Source organism: Anneissia japonica, unplaced genomic scaffold (assembly GCF_011630105.1).
Source record: "Anneissia japonica isolate Jap-2015-1 unplaced genomic scaffold, ASM1163010v1 scaffold1005_len2656397_cov198, whole genome shotgun sequence".
Lineage (NCBI taxonomy): Eukaryota > Metazoa > Echinodermata > Crinoidea > Comatulida > Comatulidae > Anneissia > Anneissia japonica.
The window spans coordinates 1,602,993-1,622,516 of NW_022683792.1; the positions used below are offsets into that span (position 1 = coordinate 1,602,993).

At 31.3% G+C, this 19,524-nt stretch overlaps 1 protein-coding gene across 6 annotated transcripts in view; it reads right to left on the reverse strand.

The window, feature by feature from the left end:
• LOC117102070 (potassium channel subfamily T member 1-like) overlaps nt 1–7,401 on the reverse strand; it is a 64,835-nt gene extending 57,434 nt beyond the window's left edge. For 5 of the 6 annotated variants that reach the window (XM_033242297.1, XM_033242314.1, XM_033242307.1 and 2 more), the window contains exon 1: nt 3,846–4,091. In XM_033242297.1, coding sequence (XP_033098188.1) covers nt 3,846–3,892 — 47 coding nt within the window. In that variant the 5' untranslated portion in view covers nt 3,893–4,091. Of the gene's footprint in view, nt 1–3,845; nt 4,092–7,363 lie in introns of those variants that run through there. The other variant, XM_033242296.1, reaches the window with a different exon arrangement.
• Between the last annotated feature and the right edge of the window lie 12,123 nt (nt 7,402–19,524).

A 19,524-nucleotide genomic window follows, 5' to 3' on the forward strand; every position in this document is an offset into this window, starting at 1 on the left:
CCACTTCAACTTGTTTCATAATACTTGACTGGGATCAGGTTGTCCATGGCAAGCTCACATCTGATCTCTGTCAGTATGGTAATTATTTACCAGCCCTTGGAATGACTCATTGATAAAGAAAATAATCCTACCCAATACAGTACACGAGAGAATATAAAACAATAAAGTAATAATTTTCTAGTAAACAAAAACAAAAATATAGTTTTAAATTTATTGTTGTTTTTGTGAGGTGTGTTAGAAAATACAAAACAATAATTAATAATTTTCTAACATGCCTCACAAGTACAATATTATAACCACATTAATTATTATAAATGTCCAGAAAAAAAATACTTAGTCTATAACTCCAAAAAAAAAAAAACAAGCAGACCAGATTACATTGATTTGACAACGTAATTACTAAAAGGTAATCGTAACATAAAACAATTTTTTTTCCTTTTTGATTCATTTAGCCATGTCTAGACAGTAGTAAACATTTTAAAATCTAATAGATTATTTAAACAAGGATGAAATATATATTATACTTTAAAAAATATTTCAATTATTTAGACCAAACCAATATTTCTAAAACGTTTAAATCAAAAGTTGGCCGGAATCGGATCGGCCTTTAGTTTTTAATGAGATACAAAAAACACCATTAAATGATCATATTTCAAAACCTGGAAGTTTTGACTTGGCATTACCAAACACCTTTCTAAGGTCAAGATGCCCTGTATGAGTGTCTAGCGGCTTATTATTTTAAAACTATTTCTCATTGGGGAGGAGGTCACCCCCTCCAAAACCATACCCCCCGGCTCCAGCCTACAGTATGGCCCTCGTATGGAGCGAAACAACAACTCTTTCCCTTCCGTTGGGGTAATGCCAGGAGCACCACTGCGCTGAACTATTTTAGTATGTCTGTAAGTTAAAGTGAAAACTGTTTATATTCAAATAGCAGATGATTCAGTATAACTGATGGATCTCATTAATTGCATCCACTTCAACTTGTTTCATAATACTTGACTGGGATCAGGTTGTCCATGGCAAGCTCACATCTGATCTCTGTCAGTATGGTAATTATTTACCAGCCCTTGGAATGACTCATTGATAAAGAAAATAATCCTACCCAATACAGTACACGAGAGAATATAAAACAATAAAGTAATAATTTTCTAGTAAACAAAAACAAAAATATAGTTTTAAATTTATTGTTGTTTTTGTGAGGTGTGTTAGAAAATACAAAACAATAATTAATAATTTTCTAACATGCCTCACAAGTACAATATTATAACCACATTAATTATTATAAATGTCCTTTCGATCCAAATACTTTGAGACAATTCTTGAAAGAATAATCATGTAATCAATAAGGTGATCAGTGGTCTACTGTACTGTGAAACTGAATAATTTATGTATTTAAAATGAAACTGAATAGCACACATCTGACAAGCAAACAAAGCACAATAACGCTTGGTTTCATACAGAATTGTTGGGACATGTTGTTTTGTTGCCAAGTAACTTGGATGAATATGTAGATAATGAAGACCATAAAAAAATAAGCTTTAAAGTGTAATTGTCTATCTATGTGCACGTCCATTCCATCTTCACACAAATTTTCTCCCAATATACACCACTTACAAAATAATAAAATTTGAGCTATTAAAATGCAAGAAAAGAGAATTGTTTCTATCTGGGTATAACAAATCAATTTTTATGTGCATATTACATTATATGCATGACACAAATGACTGGGGATGGCACGTACAGTAGTGATCAAGCAAAATATCACATATCCTGGCATCTCACTGGAGAAACTCCATAGACTGCAGGCGTACGTAAATCTCATCGACGCGAATATTAATGACTTGCAAGAATCCCATGGAGGTATTTCATTTATACAGCACTTTTCTAGGTTAGATCCTTCATTGAATAAACTAAAGTAATAATTATATTAATTTCTATTGATATAATAAACAATACATGTGGCTGATTTTGGATTAGGACAAGTATCCCTTGGGGATATTTAATTTATACAACATTTTTCTAGATTAGATCCTTCATTGTTAAACTAAAGTAATAATTATATTAATTTCTATCGATATAATGTAAATAATACATGTGACTAATTTTGGATTTGGACAATAACATCCAATCAGAATTATTAATTGGTTTAAGACTCGTGTAAAAATAGCCACTGCCTAAAAAAAAATACATAACTAGTACAAGAATTAAGTTGTTCTATGATAAAATTTTGTAAGCCGCTCTAAGACATGAGACACTTGCGCTACCTATTTTACTGAAAATTATTAGGGACTTGAACTACTCTACCATTTACCAAAATCTAATCCTCGCAAATATACTCTATACATGCTGAAACTCTTCCATAAATTCCCACACTTGTGCTACCAAGTCTTCAAAAATACCCCTGTAAATGCAGCACCTACCCATATGGAAATATTTAAGAGCGAGTCCCCCGGGAGCTGAACATGCCTAAGTTGAATCCAAAATGCCATTCAAATATTGTTCAACTTAGATAAAATTTGACTTACAGATTGTTATTTAATGGAAAACCCAACAACTTAAAAATTATTTGACAATAGGCACAGTCGACTAAGGCAAGTTTAACTGTATATGTACATCATCAATTTGAACTTAACAAACACTAAGATTTTTAATAAACTCTCTTATTTTATAATACATTTATGCAGCATTGCCTATAATAATTACTATAATTCATAATTGTATACTATGAGATTTATAAAAACATTATTTATTAAAATGTTTTGGTATTATCATTATGATACTCCTATTAAATTATACCTGCATAGCACATCAAAGGTACTGTAGATCACAAAAGTTTTTCAGTTCAAATAATTCTCTACATTGAACATTATTTGAAATCTCCAATCAGTCCAAAAGCTACTCTCATCGTTGCTAAAATTTGCATATAATATTACATGCAACAGAATAGAGGAGCGGCAAATAGGACTTGAAATAAATTGCTTTTCAGCACAGGATCGATGCAAATTACATACTGATAAGTAATCAAACTCTGTATGTAATATTAAATATCCGACTAGGGATATGAAACACATATATATCATTTTTGTGGAAATTAACGTTGCCTGGATCAGTATCTATAATCATGTATTATATCATTGAGACATTATTTAAAATTATAATATATAATATTATTTATGTGATCATTCTACCTGACATAAATATACAATTCATTTCATTATTGATGTTAACGAATACCAAGTATAGACTTTAGAAACACTTTATTGGAGAAAACCAATATTTCGACTTATCCTTAGGTCTTTATCAAGGTATATGGAGAAACTGGAAAAAAGTAGGCACACAACCACTGTAGTGGGAGGAGTTAATTAATAAACAAATCGGACTATAATGTTGAATTTGATGCCTTCTGAATATTGTTGTTATATGCAATTCCAATTGTAGAATACTTGCAAGCTTAATGGTATGACATATACTCAGAATAATGGTATAATAATGCAGTATTAAGAAAACACAAACATTTTTAATACGCCAACTTCAAAAAATGATCACAGGCGCCAGAAAAGACATTAATATGTCTATTTCATAGATTGTATGCAACAATATTAAATTACAATTATTGATTTTTTCATAAAGAATACATGTCGAAGAAATACAAAAAAAACTTTCATATTGCAAACATTCCTCCTTTATTTACATAGCTTCATCAGATCTAGAATTATTGGTACTTAACCAAACTCTTAAACTCTTGACCTGATGATATAAAAAATAGATATTACTTGTCTGATTATATTATCTTAACCCCTACATGTCTCATACTTGTAACTACTCTATGTTTATATACTTACTCTTGTTTCTCTATACAATCTGACTTCAAGTCGGGTTCTAAAGCCATTTTACTCCTCTTCCACCCTCCTCACGATAAAGATTTGATAATTTTCAATCAAGCTCCACAGATTAAATCACCAGCAACAAATTCTTTTGACTTTACAACTAAGCAATTTTTGTTCTAGTCTACCATTACTGAAGGTAATATTACAAAATGCAGCGCTAAGGCATATTAATTGACGTTAATAAATGAACATCATCTATTGTGTGGCTACTGCAATTCAAATTGATCATCCTCACTTCATATGCCTTGCACACTGATGGTCATGCTTGATCGATCAAGCATGAGCTCACACTTTCTTGTGGCTACAGTTATTTTTATATTTAATTTACTATCAGTTCTTGGAGCAACATTTTATTTGGTAATTTGCCTGATTAGATCTGTCTCATTAAGTTAGAATTACTTGATTTTTTTAATTTATTTGATTTACTGAATTTGGAAAACTGATAAATACAGTATGAAAACTTAATAAAAATATGAATATATACATTTTAAAAATTATCAAAATGCTAAGGTTTGATGTTAGCAAACTCTTGGAAAATTAATATGTTGGCAATTTAATACATCTTTAAATGACTAACACGTATATATATGTGGTTACACACCCTTATAATAATCATTCAAACCTACATACTAAAATCTGATAGATGGGTAATTACCGACATGTACTAACAATTTGAACACTATATTCAGTCTTGACCGTACGTATTTCACTGTTTGCTTGTTTACATTAGCGTAGAGCGGTATTGATTTACTTTCATGAAATCACGATTATATCAGCTTCATTGTGCAAAATTGTGTAAACCTCTAAAAGTTAGTTAAATTTATTTTAATGTTACAGGTCACAGATTGTGAATAGAATAAAGTGTTTGGTACCATTATAAAACTAAAATATTTGTAGTTCTTGTAGCATTCACTACATGTCAATCTGATCACATACGTACTCTCAACAAACTTTCGGAAAAGTGTTAAAATTTGCTAAAAAGTCTGGCAGTGGCTGATACTACTTTTTAAACCCCTGGCAGTCAGAGTGTTAAGAATGCAAAAATTAATGTAATTCAATGTCTCATGTGAAATTTTTTTTGCAAAAATAATTGTGCTTTCTCTACAATAAATATTGCAGACCTTTCAGTATTATAATGTTTGTTGCAATCAATTACAATTACCTGTTACTTGTGTTGCTAGTCGTCCTTAATTTGAAGACACTTTGAGATTATGAACATTTATACCGAGACATATTCATAAGAACCAAGGAAACAAATCAATGCAGGAAATCTAACCACTGTTGAAGGGTATCCTTCCTTCAGATTAGAGGAATTCATCGATGGGCAGGCCGTTCTTTTCCTACTGATAACTGCCCTTGTTCAATAAATGTGGCAAAGACAAGCTAAACCAGTCACTCGTCGCAAAAATAGATTTTTAGTTATTAATGCAGAGTTAAACAGTAAAATGAGAGCTATAAAATGATAAAAGAATCATTAAAATTTTACATTTTGTTAAGAAGTTACAAGAGTTTAGACATACAGCTGTTTAAAGAACAATATTAGAGCAATCAGCCTTCTAAGTTTATGATTTTGGGCATTTCTCATGCAAAAAGCATCACCAAATCGTAAAAAATTGTTGTTTTAACATTGAAAATCAGGAAAATAATGGCATAGCATGACATATAAAGGTTAGTTTAGTGCAATAAAATAGATTTTTAAAATTTGGACATTCCATCATATTTTGGCGATTATCTCTGAATTTGGCTTGTCTTTGCCACAAATGAATAAATATTTTACTAACCATATCAGTACAATTTAGCAGAATACATTATTTTAAATAAAGGACATTTTACACGTTTTTGTATTCTATTGTCCTCAATTTATAAAATCTGGTCTTACATTTTACGTTTTGCTAATATTAGGCCTTTCATATTTGTAGTTAACATATACCGGTATTTATTAAGCATAATATTATTAGCTTATACTACTTGGTGTTCTGTATTATATGTTTTTGCCAAGACAACAACTTTCATTTATTGGGTTCACTTTTAGATCAGTGGCACCCATCACTTAGATGGTGCACCCATTACCAATATAAAATAATAAGCAAAGGAAAGCAAAAGACAGTTCAAAAACAACAAAAGGATAAATAGCATAACAAAAGCAAAACCAAGCAATTTACAGTAAAATTTTACCCTTATTATCTAAAAAGAAAAATTCTTACTAAAATATAGTAAGTAAACTGAATGAAACACACTGAGCTGCACAACAACCTGTACTTAGAAGTCGTGTGAAGTTACCGGATTATGTATTTATTTATTAATTTCCTTTTTCTACAATGTATGAGATGAATAAATCAAATCTTAATCTGAAATCTGAGTAAGCGATTTTGAAGCTTAAGTAAATAAATACTTTTGTTCATTTAATTTATTTTGACTTTGATAAATATATGAACAAGTGCAGGTGCCAAGGCCAACACACAAACTAAATACCAAAAAGAGGAATCATTAACAAAAGGAAGGGATTATTTTAAACCAAAATGCATTAAATTTTTTTAGTTCCCGAATTTTATTTTTACTGTTAAGCGCATTGAGGCTTTAGCATAATCCGCTATATAAGCCAAAATTATTATTATTATTATTATTAAATTAAGTTAGATTACAGCAAAACCTGCTTCAGGTTGCACCAACAAATAGTATTTGAGATATAAAGCTAGTATATACTAATGCAGTAATAGCTCTATCCTTCTCCTACCAAGTAGTATATGCTGCTTACTGGAACTGTACAAAACTAAGGCAATTCATTATTAATAATTGATAGATTATATTTCATTGAAACTCTAATGCAATAATTATGCGGAAGGGGAAATTGCAATATGTTAAAGATGGTCTACTGATGTTAAACTAATGTCAAACTGAAGAGGGCTCCCTATATAATATGGAAAAAACAAAGCCTATCTATAACACATACTCTGAATGATGTATGGCTACTCTCTATTTAGAAAAGAAAAATAAGAAAATTACCCTCATATACAATCCAGATGACCACTGCTTGTGACTTATCTTATGATAATCGTATATGTTTAATAACACATTGGGATGCTGGGTTTTCTTTGTTAAAATATTGGGATTTTTGGACTGGTATGAAATTTGATTATTTTTTTCTTTCATGAGATCAATCAATGTTGCCTTGATAAACTCAATTTGCCTGAAACATTATTGATTTTGTTAACTCATGAAAAGTGATCCATTTTATCCTAAAAAACATTTTGTTATATTAAACAAGTGTTATTGTAGGCCTTACTTTGAAACAGCCATGTCTGTCTGTTTTGTTTTATTAGCAATTATTTTATGAAATACAAAAAAAAAAAAGTCCTAGGGTATATTCTGGTAAACTCTCAAAAGAACAAGAAAAATATTATTCCTCCCCAAAACAAATACATTGCTATATTTTACAATAGTAATTGTAGATTAACAAAGTACTGAAGACATACCTTTGGCAGTTAGCGTCACACATGCTGAGAATTGTAAATAAAATCTAAATATTGGTTTAAATCATAGGAACTGTAGTAGTTGTAGAAATAGAGACAACATGGTAGCAGAACTAAAAGGAGTGGCTTAAGTAGCCTATTTCCTGTATTACCAGACCATCATGTCCTTTTGTTAACTGTCAATCTATGTGTGGGTGCTATAATGGTATATCAAACTGGGTCAAGCATGTAAAAAGGGAAAAATTACGAAAACATATATTTAAATTGTTTCTATCTTTTTCTCATTCATAAATTTGCTTGACCAATTTCAAAGCAACCTAACTTCATTTGTTAAATTTGGTATCTAAATTTTATGTAAATATGGTATATATATATTTTAGCTGTAAAACTGCTTTATCAATAATAAACAAAGCACTATGGATGTAAATTTACTGTGAGCTTTCGTCAATGTTATCAACACGACTTTATTATACAAATTTCACCCACTTTCTATAGAAATCTTGTATAAACAAATTTCATTTAAATATAAAGCCATTTCTCCTCATATGTCAATTCTTACAATCTTGTAGTACCTCCATCTCTCTTCTCCCACCATGCTTCCTTAATTCAGCATATAAATGCATAACATTTGGAAGAATGCTATGAGCTTGTCAAATATGTTAATATTTACATAACTTACAATACATACATTACTTAATACAAGAGTTGATACAGAATACTAAACTATTGAATTTCAAATTCAATATTCTATTTACATAATGCCCAGGCCCGTAACTAGGATTTTTTTGAAAAAAAGTGGAGCCTTTTGAAGATGTTAACAACCAACCAATTGCGCTGACCACATAAATAAGAGTTCCATCTTGAAACTTGTATTAAAAATTGCTACTGTCTATAAAGATTATTTGAACAGGATGGTTTTTTTTAAATTTTAAATTTTTTTTAAGTTTAAGCAATCTTCTTTCGAGATTTTTTTTTTTACCATCCAAGCGGAGCCAGCTAGCAAACGGCGGGGTTCGTCCGAACCCCCGAACACCGCTGGTTACGGGCCTGATGCCTGAACCTTAGTTAATAAATATTTTAACTATCACTGTGAAAAGATATAAAAATTAATACTTAAAACACTGAAATTGTGTACTTCATTAAGTAGACTGAGATAGTCCATACTGTATACGGAAACACATAGAAAGTCCTCCAAAATTTAATTAAAAATCTAATGAATATTTAAAAGGAAATCTACAATTTATCAACATCCAATGAGGCGAGATCAAAACAATACAGTTGTGATTCATTAACAGACATTTTGATATAAAAAAATTCATAAGCAAATTAATTAAATAAAGAATTATATTTGACAAGGTTTTTGACTTAACATACTGTATATTTTATTTGTTTTTCTTTCCATCTAGTGAAACTTCGTTTTTATGTACGATATGGGACCAGATGGCATATGTAAATCCGGGGATTCGTAAAAATTAAGGTTGGGTTAAATTTTATGATGATCTTTGACCTTATATGTACGGAAGACCCAATAAAAGTATGTTATGAACTGACGGTGTTACCTACATGATATCCTATGATGTCATAATACAGTGTATATATAAAACCATGTGTTTAGTGGTTTTATTCATCACTTTACAATGTCATAATAAAGCATCCAAATAAAACCATGTGTCATTAATTCATCACTTTTATTTAACTAAAAAAACATGAAAAGAAAATTGTAGAATTTTCTATACAACAAAGGTATAACTTATGGGAAGTTCTCTTCATGGTTACGGCATTGTCTGGGCCTGTTGAGACAAACTAAAACCATGTGCACTTGGTGACTCAAACAGCTAGCATTCCGTGTGCAAAATTACATCATTATCTACCGGGCTTAGTAGAAAATTTATAAAAAACTTGTCCCATAAAGCTATACCTTTGTCATATAGTCCACATGGTTTTAGATTAGAGCAGCGTGTTTATAATAAACACAAATCAGCATTGCTGTTGAATAAAGACGATCGTGTTTTAAATACTAACATTGATGACATCAATGTCTATACGAGGCGTACATAAAACTAAGGGTTTGTATAACTGAGGTACGTAAACACTAGATTCTACTGTACTTGTAAATGTGTCACCATAGGCATATTATATTGGACTAGTTTGAAAATTTGAAAAAAATCATTTTTGCCAAGTTGCATTTCGTCCAGCCATAGCTATTACCGGTATATATCTGTCTCTTATACACATCTAGATGTGTATAAGAGACAGTTTAAACATACCTACAACTCAATATGGAGTATCATATTATGCTTTTAATTGAACATTACCTACCATACAATCGTTTCCTTCATTTTTGTGCAATGTTTATGATGTTGCCATGGTTCTCCAGAATGCAGTTTCTGTCAGCTTGTATAGTATTTTTAAAGCTCATTATTATACCATCACCAAGAACAAAAATTATCATTTTAATTAAAATTGTTGCTTTCATGACATGCTTCTTCCTTGCTGCAAGCAGGATGATGATTTACCATTGTAAATGCGAAAAATTAATAAATTTATGTGGTTCTAAAAAAAGGAAGGATTCATAAATATTATATCACGACCAATATCTGTCTAATTAATCAATTGGCCTTTTGGTTTTTCTTCACTTTTAACATTGTTACATTTCATACAAAAACAAAATAATGTAGATACAATAGTAGTAGAAAAAAAGTTTCTAAATGAGAAAATCTTGGTTTAACTGCCTGCAAGAAATGGTCGAGAGAATACAGTACAGTATTTTAAAGTCTTTGTACTCTTTGAAAATAAATATCTGTACCTGTTTTTAAATCAGTGACATATGTTATATGCTCTCTATCAAACTAATTTCAACATTAACTCCAACAACTTGAAACACATGTCAATAGCTTTTATCTTAACATCAAGTTCACTACACACTCTGAAATACTGTTTCTTGACAACTGAAGAGCGGTACTATACCTATAATTTCAAATTCAATGACAATCAAAGATACCTAAGACTTTTACAGCTCTCAACCTATTAACTTGAACTGATCGACTGTATAGCGAGATCTTATGTCTTTAATGAGTATGTTCAGATTCTGCTTATTAGCACATCAAACTGTCATATCTCTAACGTCTTAGTTTGTGAAATGTATCCTTCCCTTCATCGTTAGTCTCCAATAGTGAAAGCAACCAACCCAGAATTGAACTTCACTAACTGTTGAACCCTACTAAAGATCAAAACCACTTATATTTGACTATCTTAAGAAAGCTATGTCACCCACTGCAGGGCCGTCGGAAGCGCACCGGCCGCACCGGCTATGGCCGGACCACTTTTTATCAATTCCATTACTTTCTGAAATAAATATATAATGATAATTATTAATTATATGAATGTATGCATCGCATTGACTTTTTCAATCATGGAACGACGGACCTGAAATAGAGGGTGGACTGAGTATCTAGCACACTTCCACTAACATTCAATCTTGTATCTGTCCCTGCATTGGGGTTGGAATAGGAATAGTTGCTTTGCAGCACATTTTCAAAATTTACTGGGAGGCGGGGGGATTGCCAGATGAAATTTTTGGGCATCCACAATTTATACTTTTAGACCACAATATTAGGGAACGACAATCGCAACTTGATTGGATTTAAAGATTAGTTTAGTCTCACGACCTCGTCGTGGCGTCAGACAAAAGATGGTGGGGCATGTCCAGGTTTGTACAGGGGTGTGGTGCTCAACAAAATTAACCATTACAGTGCGATGAAAAGCAACAATAAATAGATTAAATCCAAACATTTATATACATTACTACTAGGCCTATTATAAGATTAAAAATAGCATAGCAACCTAAATTAGACTACCAAATCAAAACTGCTGATTTTTCCAGGGGCTTTTATCCCTGCACCCAGACCAGGGGAATTTTTTTGGTTTGATTCCAGATTGAACTCACTTCACTTTAGTCTGCATTAGTTTCTCCATCACTCTCAAACATGCCAACACCTACATCAACATTACCATTCATCATCATCGTCAACGTCATTGCCATCGACATCATCATCGTCATCATTATTGTCATCGTAGTCATTATGACTTTCATCATAACCGTCATTGTTATCATCATCCCCAAATCATAATTATGATCATTAATTCACATTTTTTTCTGGGCATCAATGTAAACAAGATGTATTTTCTCTTGAAAAATGACAAAAAAATCATAAAAATAATTTTGAAATTAACTTGTTCATTTTTGCGGTAGCATACATATTTTTAACTTGAGCAAAGAAATTATTGAATTTTAAAAATGTGTACCCTGATTTTTAAACTGGATAATTATAATAAAAATAATAAAACACTTCCATTGACTGGAAGTGTTTCTATCATTTTTCTTTGTAAAATGATGGGTAAACTTTTTTAAATACACTAATGTTTATGTTCAAGTTGATAATTTTTATGTTACTTAAAAATGGGAAAGTTAATTTCAAAAATGATTCAGCGGCATTGTGCCCCTCTCCACTCACTAACTGGATCACCCTAATGTTGTACTCTATTATTTATTTATTACCAGGGTAGATCTCTCCATCAAAGTATACGTGCATGGTCTGTCTGCATGAATATACCAAAGGTTGACTAAAATTAATGTGCAATCGGTATAAGGCCTACCAGAAGCAAACACAGCACTTATTGCATATTGTGTATATTTCATAGCTGATTACCCTCCACATTGTGTAAATATAATTACAGTATTTTACAGTCATATTTGGTTTATGTATTATATATGTATTCATGTTTCTTTCTCTTCTGGAGGAATAAGCAACTCAATTTATCTACTTATGGCAATGATAAGAAATTAATTTTTTAACAATATTATTTTCTACAGCTTTACCAGAGCTGCTATTTAATGGCAACCAGAGGTGCCATGTTTCCAACAGACTGTCATCCATGCTAACTTTATATATTGTGGCTGCCCCTTGAGGGGAAGGGATAGCGGATCTAGGTTGCCAGCATCTATTTCTGGACATTCATTGGCGCAAAACAAGTTGTTTACCAACAATGGTGGGGATGATAATTATGCTCTCAGACCTCAACTAACTTCAAAATTCTGTAGCTGTGGATAGAAGTAGCATGTCTCCACTCTTCTTTACCATACTTTTATGTTACGTTAGCTCACACGTGCAGTTAGTCTAATTAGGCTGTGTTCACACACACACACACACCATCTAACGGTTAGCAGGACCCAGATTACACGCTCACCATTACGTTCATACAAGAAAATCTCTGATCCAGGTATCAAGAAGATGCCAGTGGGATCACTGGCCAAAAGGAAATTTCAAATTGGTTAATGATAGAAATGAGGTCACCTTGCTACGATGCCAACCGTTAGCGTATACACTTCCTGGTAATGGTTAGCGTTAATTGTTTGGGCGTTCTCACACGCTTGCTAATGGTTAGGGCTAATGGTTAGCTCCCGATCTGGATATTAAGGCTCTAGTGTGAACCTATCCCTAGAGTTATATTACTATGGTTCTTTCAGAGAATAAGCAAATGAGAGCAAATGGCAAGCAAAGTAGTGCCTAAAAAAAAAATACGAGAATCGAAAAGCATTAACAGAAGTTCAACAAAAAAACATAACAAATACAGAAAATCATTTAATCTACATTTAAAACTATAGCAATTGCAAAAGCTAAATATAAAACTTGAGGTTAGTTGTATATTTATTATTATTAGAAAAAAAATAATAATCATATGACTTGGTTGATATGATAAAAAATGTTTTTTTTTTTACCATGAGAAACATTAGTTTGATTGAAGTACAGAAGCTACTCATAGATCTCTAGAACTTCAGTAAAAAACTACTGGTTGTCATATGACATAATCAGCATTTCCTTTATTACTATAAAAGGCTGTTCAGTCTAGCTATAACAAAGTGTATTCTTACTAAGAGAAATTCAATATATTATTATTATTAGGAATTTTGATATTGATATTTTACATACAGTATGGGACCGGAGTGCATACGTAAATCTGGGGATTTCTAAAATCAAGGTTGGGTTGAATTTGTGGTGATCTTTTACGAAAGGTGCTACAGTATCAAGGTCTACATTTTAGTCCTTGGGCTTCAAATACAACCATGTCTTTAGTGTTTTTATTCATCAGTTTACGATGTCATAATAAAGTGTTCAAATAAAACCATGTGTCTTAGTGCATTAATTTATCAATTTATATCATTTATTTAACTAAAAAACATGAAAAATATTGTAAGATTATACAACGAATTCCCCTTCACAGCAACAAAGTTACGGTGTTAGTCTGGGCGTGCTGAGACAAACTAAAACCACGTGCACTGGGCGAGACAAACAATAGCATCCGTGTGCAAAAATTATGCTGACCAGCTTTAGTAAACTTTGTGTAGAAAATTTGATCAGTTTTCACACAAGGAAAGAAAACATTGCATTTATTAGACACAAATCAGTGTTGCTGTTGAATGCAAATTCTTAGCATATGCTATGCTCTTTTTTTGTCAAATCTATTTTTACATTACGGTAGCCCTTTTGTTTTGAATATTTTTCGGGTTTTGATGACAAAACTGAGGGCTCGTATAACTGAGGTAAGTAAAAACGAGGTTCTTTGTATTTTTTTTTTAACAAAAAAAACCCGTTTCATTAGGTTTCATTAAAGTTACTCGTAAATTCAATATTACTAGGGATTTTAATATTGATTAATAATATATTCCTAATATATATACCTAATCATTTTAAAAGAAAGTAAAGAGAATTTGAAAACCAACCATACAGTACAAGAGCAGCAATAATGAATTAAATTACAATGAAAGATATACTTTATATCATGAATTGCACTATAAATTTATTTAAAAATTGGCTGGTGAATAAGATACAAATTTTTTAGGAGGAATTAATTTGCATGTCTATAAGCTTTGACGAGTTCATTTCATGATAAAATATTTTTTTTTTTAAAACATACAACGGATAGTGTGTTTGAATGGCAAATAACCGATTTTTGATGTGCACTTTTTAGCTGCAACACAAAAAGCTAAATCACATCATGCACAAACTTTCAAAATGATTAGTCCTTCTGTTGATACCCTAGGCCTACAAGCTAAAACGTCAACAAACATGTGGAGTGACGAAAGTACTCGTTTTGTAATAATTTTGTGGGAGGATAGACCTAGGCCCCTCCATTCTTCTTGGCCTACCGTTGCCCTCGCTCATCCGCTTGTTCGTTGTGCCGATGAGCACAGCCGAAATCATTCGCTTTCTCATCGCACACCGTATCATCCTCGTCATCATGACCAGAATTCACATGAAAATATATTGTCTCGATGGTGAGAAAGAAAGTTTTGAAAAAGTGTAGTATTAAACAAAATGGTGATGTAATTTCCACCGCGAAAAACGATTTTCATAAAAGCAAATATATCAGTTGTAGCACAGGCAGGCTGTCTGGGCACTCATTAAAAAAGCGGTTAAAAAAATTGATATTTTGTGTTATTAGTAGAGACACCCCGATAGACAAGACCAGCACTAAATTCTGTAGTAGAATTAATAACCACAAGACCTCCATCCGCAAAAATCTTGCCGGATTCCACATTGCCGAATTTCAATTCCCCTAACCATAGTATTAGCAACATGAAATTTGCTATAATCGCTGGTAATTTCAACTCTCATTCAGACAGAAACTTATCTAAGTATACACGACGGCATATAGAGAGTTTCAACTCTGTAAATTTTCGTAAACTCAAAGCAGTCTTTTTAAAATCTTATAGTGAAATAAGTGCTGTGAACATACTGTACACTTTCTTTTAAGTATTCAATATTATTATTATTATTATTATTAAATATTAAATATATTCATATACAAAACCCATTGCCTTAATAAAGACCTCATCATTACTATACACCTTCAGCCACTGCTAACCTCATTCCATTTTCTTATATATTAATTTCTAGTTTGAATATTTTTACACTATTTTTTTCTACATAATGTCATATTCTGTTATGTCCTCTTAACAGTTTCATTTTTACTTTGGTTATTACTTTTGATTATTTCATACCACCTAGACCCATTTATCATATTCATTTTATTCCATTCTGGTCCTATATCATAACTTGTTTAGTAATTACTTATAGTTAAAGTGTAGATATTCTCCACACATTGTTCATCATGCTATGTTTTGCCTTTATGGATTGAATTTGACTATTGCTTCTATTTATTTAAATTATAATATTATACTACATGTTTTGCACTTCAGTTCTTTCTTTCTATTTTTATGTTATAATATTCCATGAATTATTTTTATTTTGTGTTAATTTACTGTTTATAAGCCATTTGCATTTAGTCAGCACACTGTGGGAATGTCTGTAATTATCTCCCTTCTCATATACCCATTGTGTATATATAACCAATTAATCAGCATCTATATTGCATTGTCTACTCACACTTCTTGCAATTTTAATTACGGTCTATTCTATTCCAGCATTGTTTATTGCCTCTAACTTAACTACTCCCATCACATATTTGCTATATACTGTATGTGACTACTTTTTGCAAGTTTTTTTCATTTATACAGTAGGTTGGAATATTGGTTAAGAAAGAAAGTTCATAAAATCCATACATAGTATTATTTTGTTTCCTATAATTTAATAATTATACAGAAAACACATGGAATCTTAATGTGTGTGTATATAGCTAAGGTTCAATCTCAAATTTATCTGAGCTGCACTGTTGAGTCCTTAAAGGACAAAACAGCGTTGTATGCAGATTGATTTAACATTTATATTCGCAGTTGTGACCTACAGGCTTGTTTCTAGCTTGTCATTGCCCGCTATCATGTGTGATCGCTTCAGTCAGCTGTATGAGAGATGGTATTTCTGAGTTAGATCTGCGCTATTTACTGCCTGTGATCTAGCGGTACGACACTAATCTTAATATCAAGAGGTAGCAGGTTCAGATAAACTTTTTTAAGTAATAAAAAAAGCGAATATGCCCTAATACCGCCTGGCTGATTCAAACGTTGGTTATAAGAAGTAATTGTCTGCCTCACGCTCAGTGCAGTTAATAATTGTTTAGCATTGCCTTACAGCCATTCAGAAGCAAGACTGCTGAATTGCATGAGCTTCATTAACAATACTCTTAACCTTCCAGAATTCTTTGTCATTCCCATCAAAAAATAATTTTAATTTTAATGACTTCACTACTATTGTAATTCCTAATTAGCCAGCATGTTTAAGCATCTTTTAAACATGTGCTATTTTGATAAGTTTTGTACGATCAATAAAATAATAATTTTTGACGTTATGAATATTTAATCATTGACATGCATATTCATCACATAAAACCGTATTAATCCAAGCTGGTCCATCCCCACACCCACCCTCCCCAATGAAAATCATGGATAAGGCCAAGGTATATCATTAGTAGACTTATCATTGTCATTGGTATTATCATCATCATCAAGTAAAAAATAAATGATTATGGCGATAAATATTTATCACTATCATCATCAATATCAATAGTAGTATAAGCATCAATGTTATCATAATCATCAGTACAAATGATGGCCATAGTGTTTTTTAAATGCTACAATCAATTATCATTACATTCATTAACATCTACTTCATAATAATTATCACTAATCAATAATTCTAATAATTACTTTATTTCATTAAAAAAAATATCCCAATAGGTCTAGTAAAACATTCTATTAATTATATTTACATTATTTTCATTATTATTAATATTGTCATAAATATTATATGATATATACAGATATACTGGCACTACTCTTATTAAACTAAAGCCATAATTACTCTTTTATATTATAGCCATAATTATTGATTCAAATTGAGTTGAGGGCTCATGTCAACTTAAAGGTATCTTCATCTTAAAAACATGATGTAGATTTAGAATAGTATACTGCCCTCATGCTTCCAAGGAACTGATTTATCAATAACCTAGGGAGCCTTTGTAAACAAAAACTCAATACTTGCTGTGAATATGATTGACATATCCAATATTACTATTTTAATGTTTGAAGATAATATTTATAATAATGACTGATTAAATTTGCAAAAATAGCCTATATTTATTACATGTTAAAATAATTTGAAATAGAATTTATGGAAGAAAAAAAATTTTCCAAGAAAGTAACAGACCGTTAACATCCGTTATTAATTCAACTACTAGCTGTCACTCATGACAATGGCTAACAGTACCTGTAATTACATTTTTTCCATTGGACATCACAGGGGATCGTCTTAAAATTTCATCTCAAAATTCTTTTAATTGTTACTAAGTGTAAAATTCTTTTCATTGATACTAAATGAATTTAATTTAATGTTATTGTTACCAATGATTACAGTGTAGTATAATCTGTCCACAATATCCAAATTTCTGTGAAACGTACCTGTGCTTTGCTTATAATATTATGGATGCAGAACATGGTATCAATTGACCATATATGGGTAAATCACAATTTTGTCAAAGAAAATGATAATACATTAAGATTTTATAGTTATGCCTATGATTATGCTCGAGTTATATTAAAAAGAACATCTTTCTCAGTGCAGTAAAAATCCAAACAAATAATATCTAAATCCTATGAAGAGGAGTCCAACTGAAGATGGAAGGGAAGTCTCTTTACCACCAATCCATAGCTCCAAATAACAACTTAACCGGTAATGAAAAACAGTGATTTTTGAATGTAGGGCTACAGTATACTAGGAACAGAACTGGCTTCAAAAGTTTGATAACTAGAACAGTAACTCCATTGAATGCATATCTCCACCCTGTGCCTGAATACAGTGCTGTACCAACAGTATGCAGGCCGAGTATGATGGGCGAAACTGCACCATACCCTATTAATGGAATCGCCCGCCGTATTCTGGTTCAGTGTTTTCTTGAGCACTGTTTGAATACGTAGGCCAATTCCATTATTTTTTTATATGAAGGTAAAAAAAAAAAAAATCAAATTTCCGTGACCTTGAACATGCTCTTTGATCTTTTTCCCAAAAATTGAAAATTGCCTTTCTTTGATTGTTAAGTACTGACAACTCCACTAAATTTTATGATGATCCATTTAATAGTTTTTGCGTAATCTTGCTAACAGACAGACAGCAGTGAATAGGGCTACATAACTTCCTTGGCAGAGGTAATAAATTGTAATGTATCAAGTGTTTTACGAAAGGCTTGATTTTATTAAACATCTATTAATTTGAAGGTAACTCAATACTTAATTTGAACCATGAACCTACAATTGAAAGGCAAACCACTTCACCACCAAGCCACAGAAAGCAACTTGATATCAAATGAAAAAAAACTAAAATAACCCGATTATAACAGTTGATATGTCATCTGTTCATTGTCGTTCATTTCGCATGCAAGTTGATCTTGTATATATCAACTGAATGAATATGTGAATAATAATCAGTTTTCAAAATAATAATTTCTACATCAAGACTGTATTACTCATGAATATTAAAGTCAACATTTAATACCAGTTCCCTTTCGTTATAAGATCATTTGCGAGAGTTCAAATTCTTCATAACGTGAAGAGTTAATTTCGTGCAATATCTAATATTTATGCTAAAGTAAGATATAGTAGTGTATAACAAATGCACCTCAGGAACTGTAGCCTAAAGGCTCTACAATAATAGGCACCAAACATGGAATTCTTATAATTATAAAATACAAATTAACACAGTGATTTGAATAATTTTAATCAATTTATGAAACTTAATATGTATGCAACGGCTAAGAATAATTTGTCAGATAATCTATATTTATTTTCTTTATTAACATCATCTAGTGACTTTGCAACTTACTTTATAAATCAAAGTACAGTAAGCGAATCGAAATATTGAACTTATTATTTTTTAAGATTATTTAGCTCAAACGAAACAAAACTACTGTGGCTTCCATATACTTGGCTTGCCATCTTTATTACGTATTGTATCTCCACATTAAAGCTAACCTCATTTAGATTTCTTAATTTTTAATTTTTTTGTAAAAATTTTTTTAACATTCTGTACATCTGGTTCTGTGACAAAAGGTCACAGCCCACTATTCAGAAATGAGGTATAGCCATAGAGATATAATAAGAATACTAGAGCGCTAACAGCAATGTATTCGATGTTCGAAATACGCAGAGCTGTGTG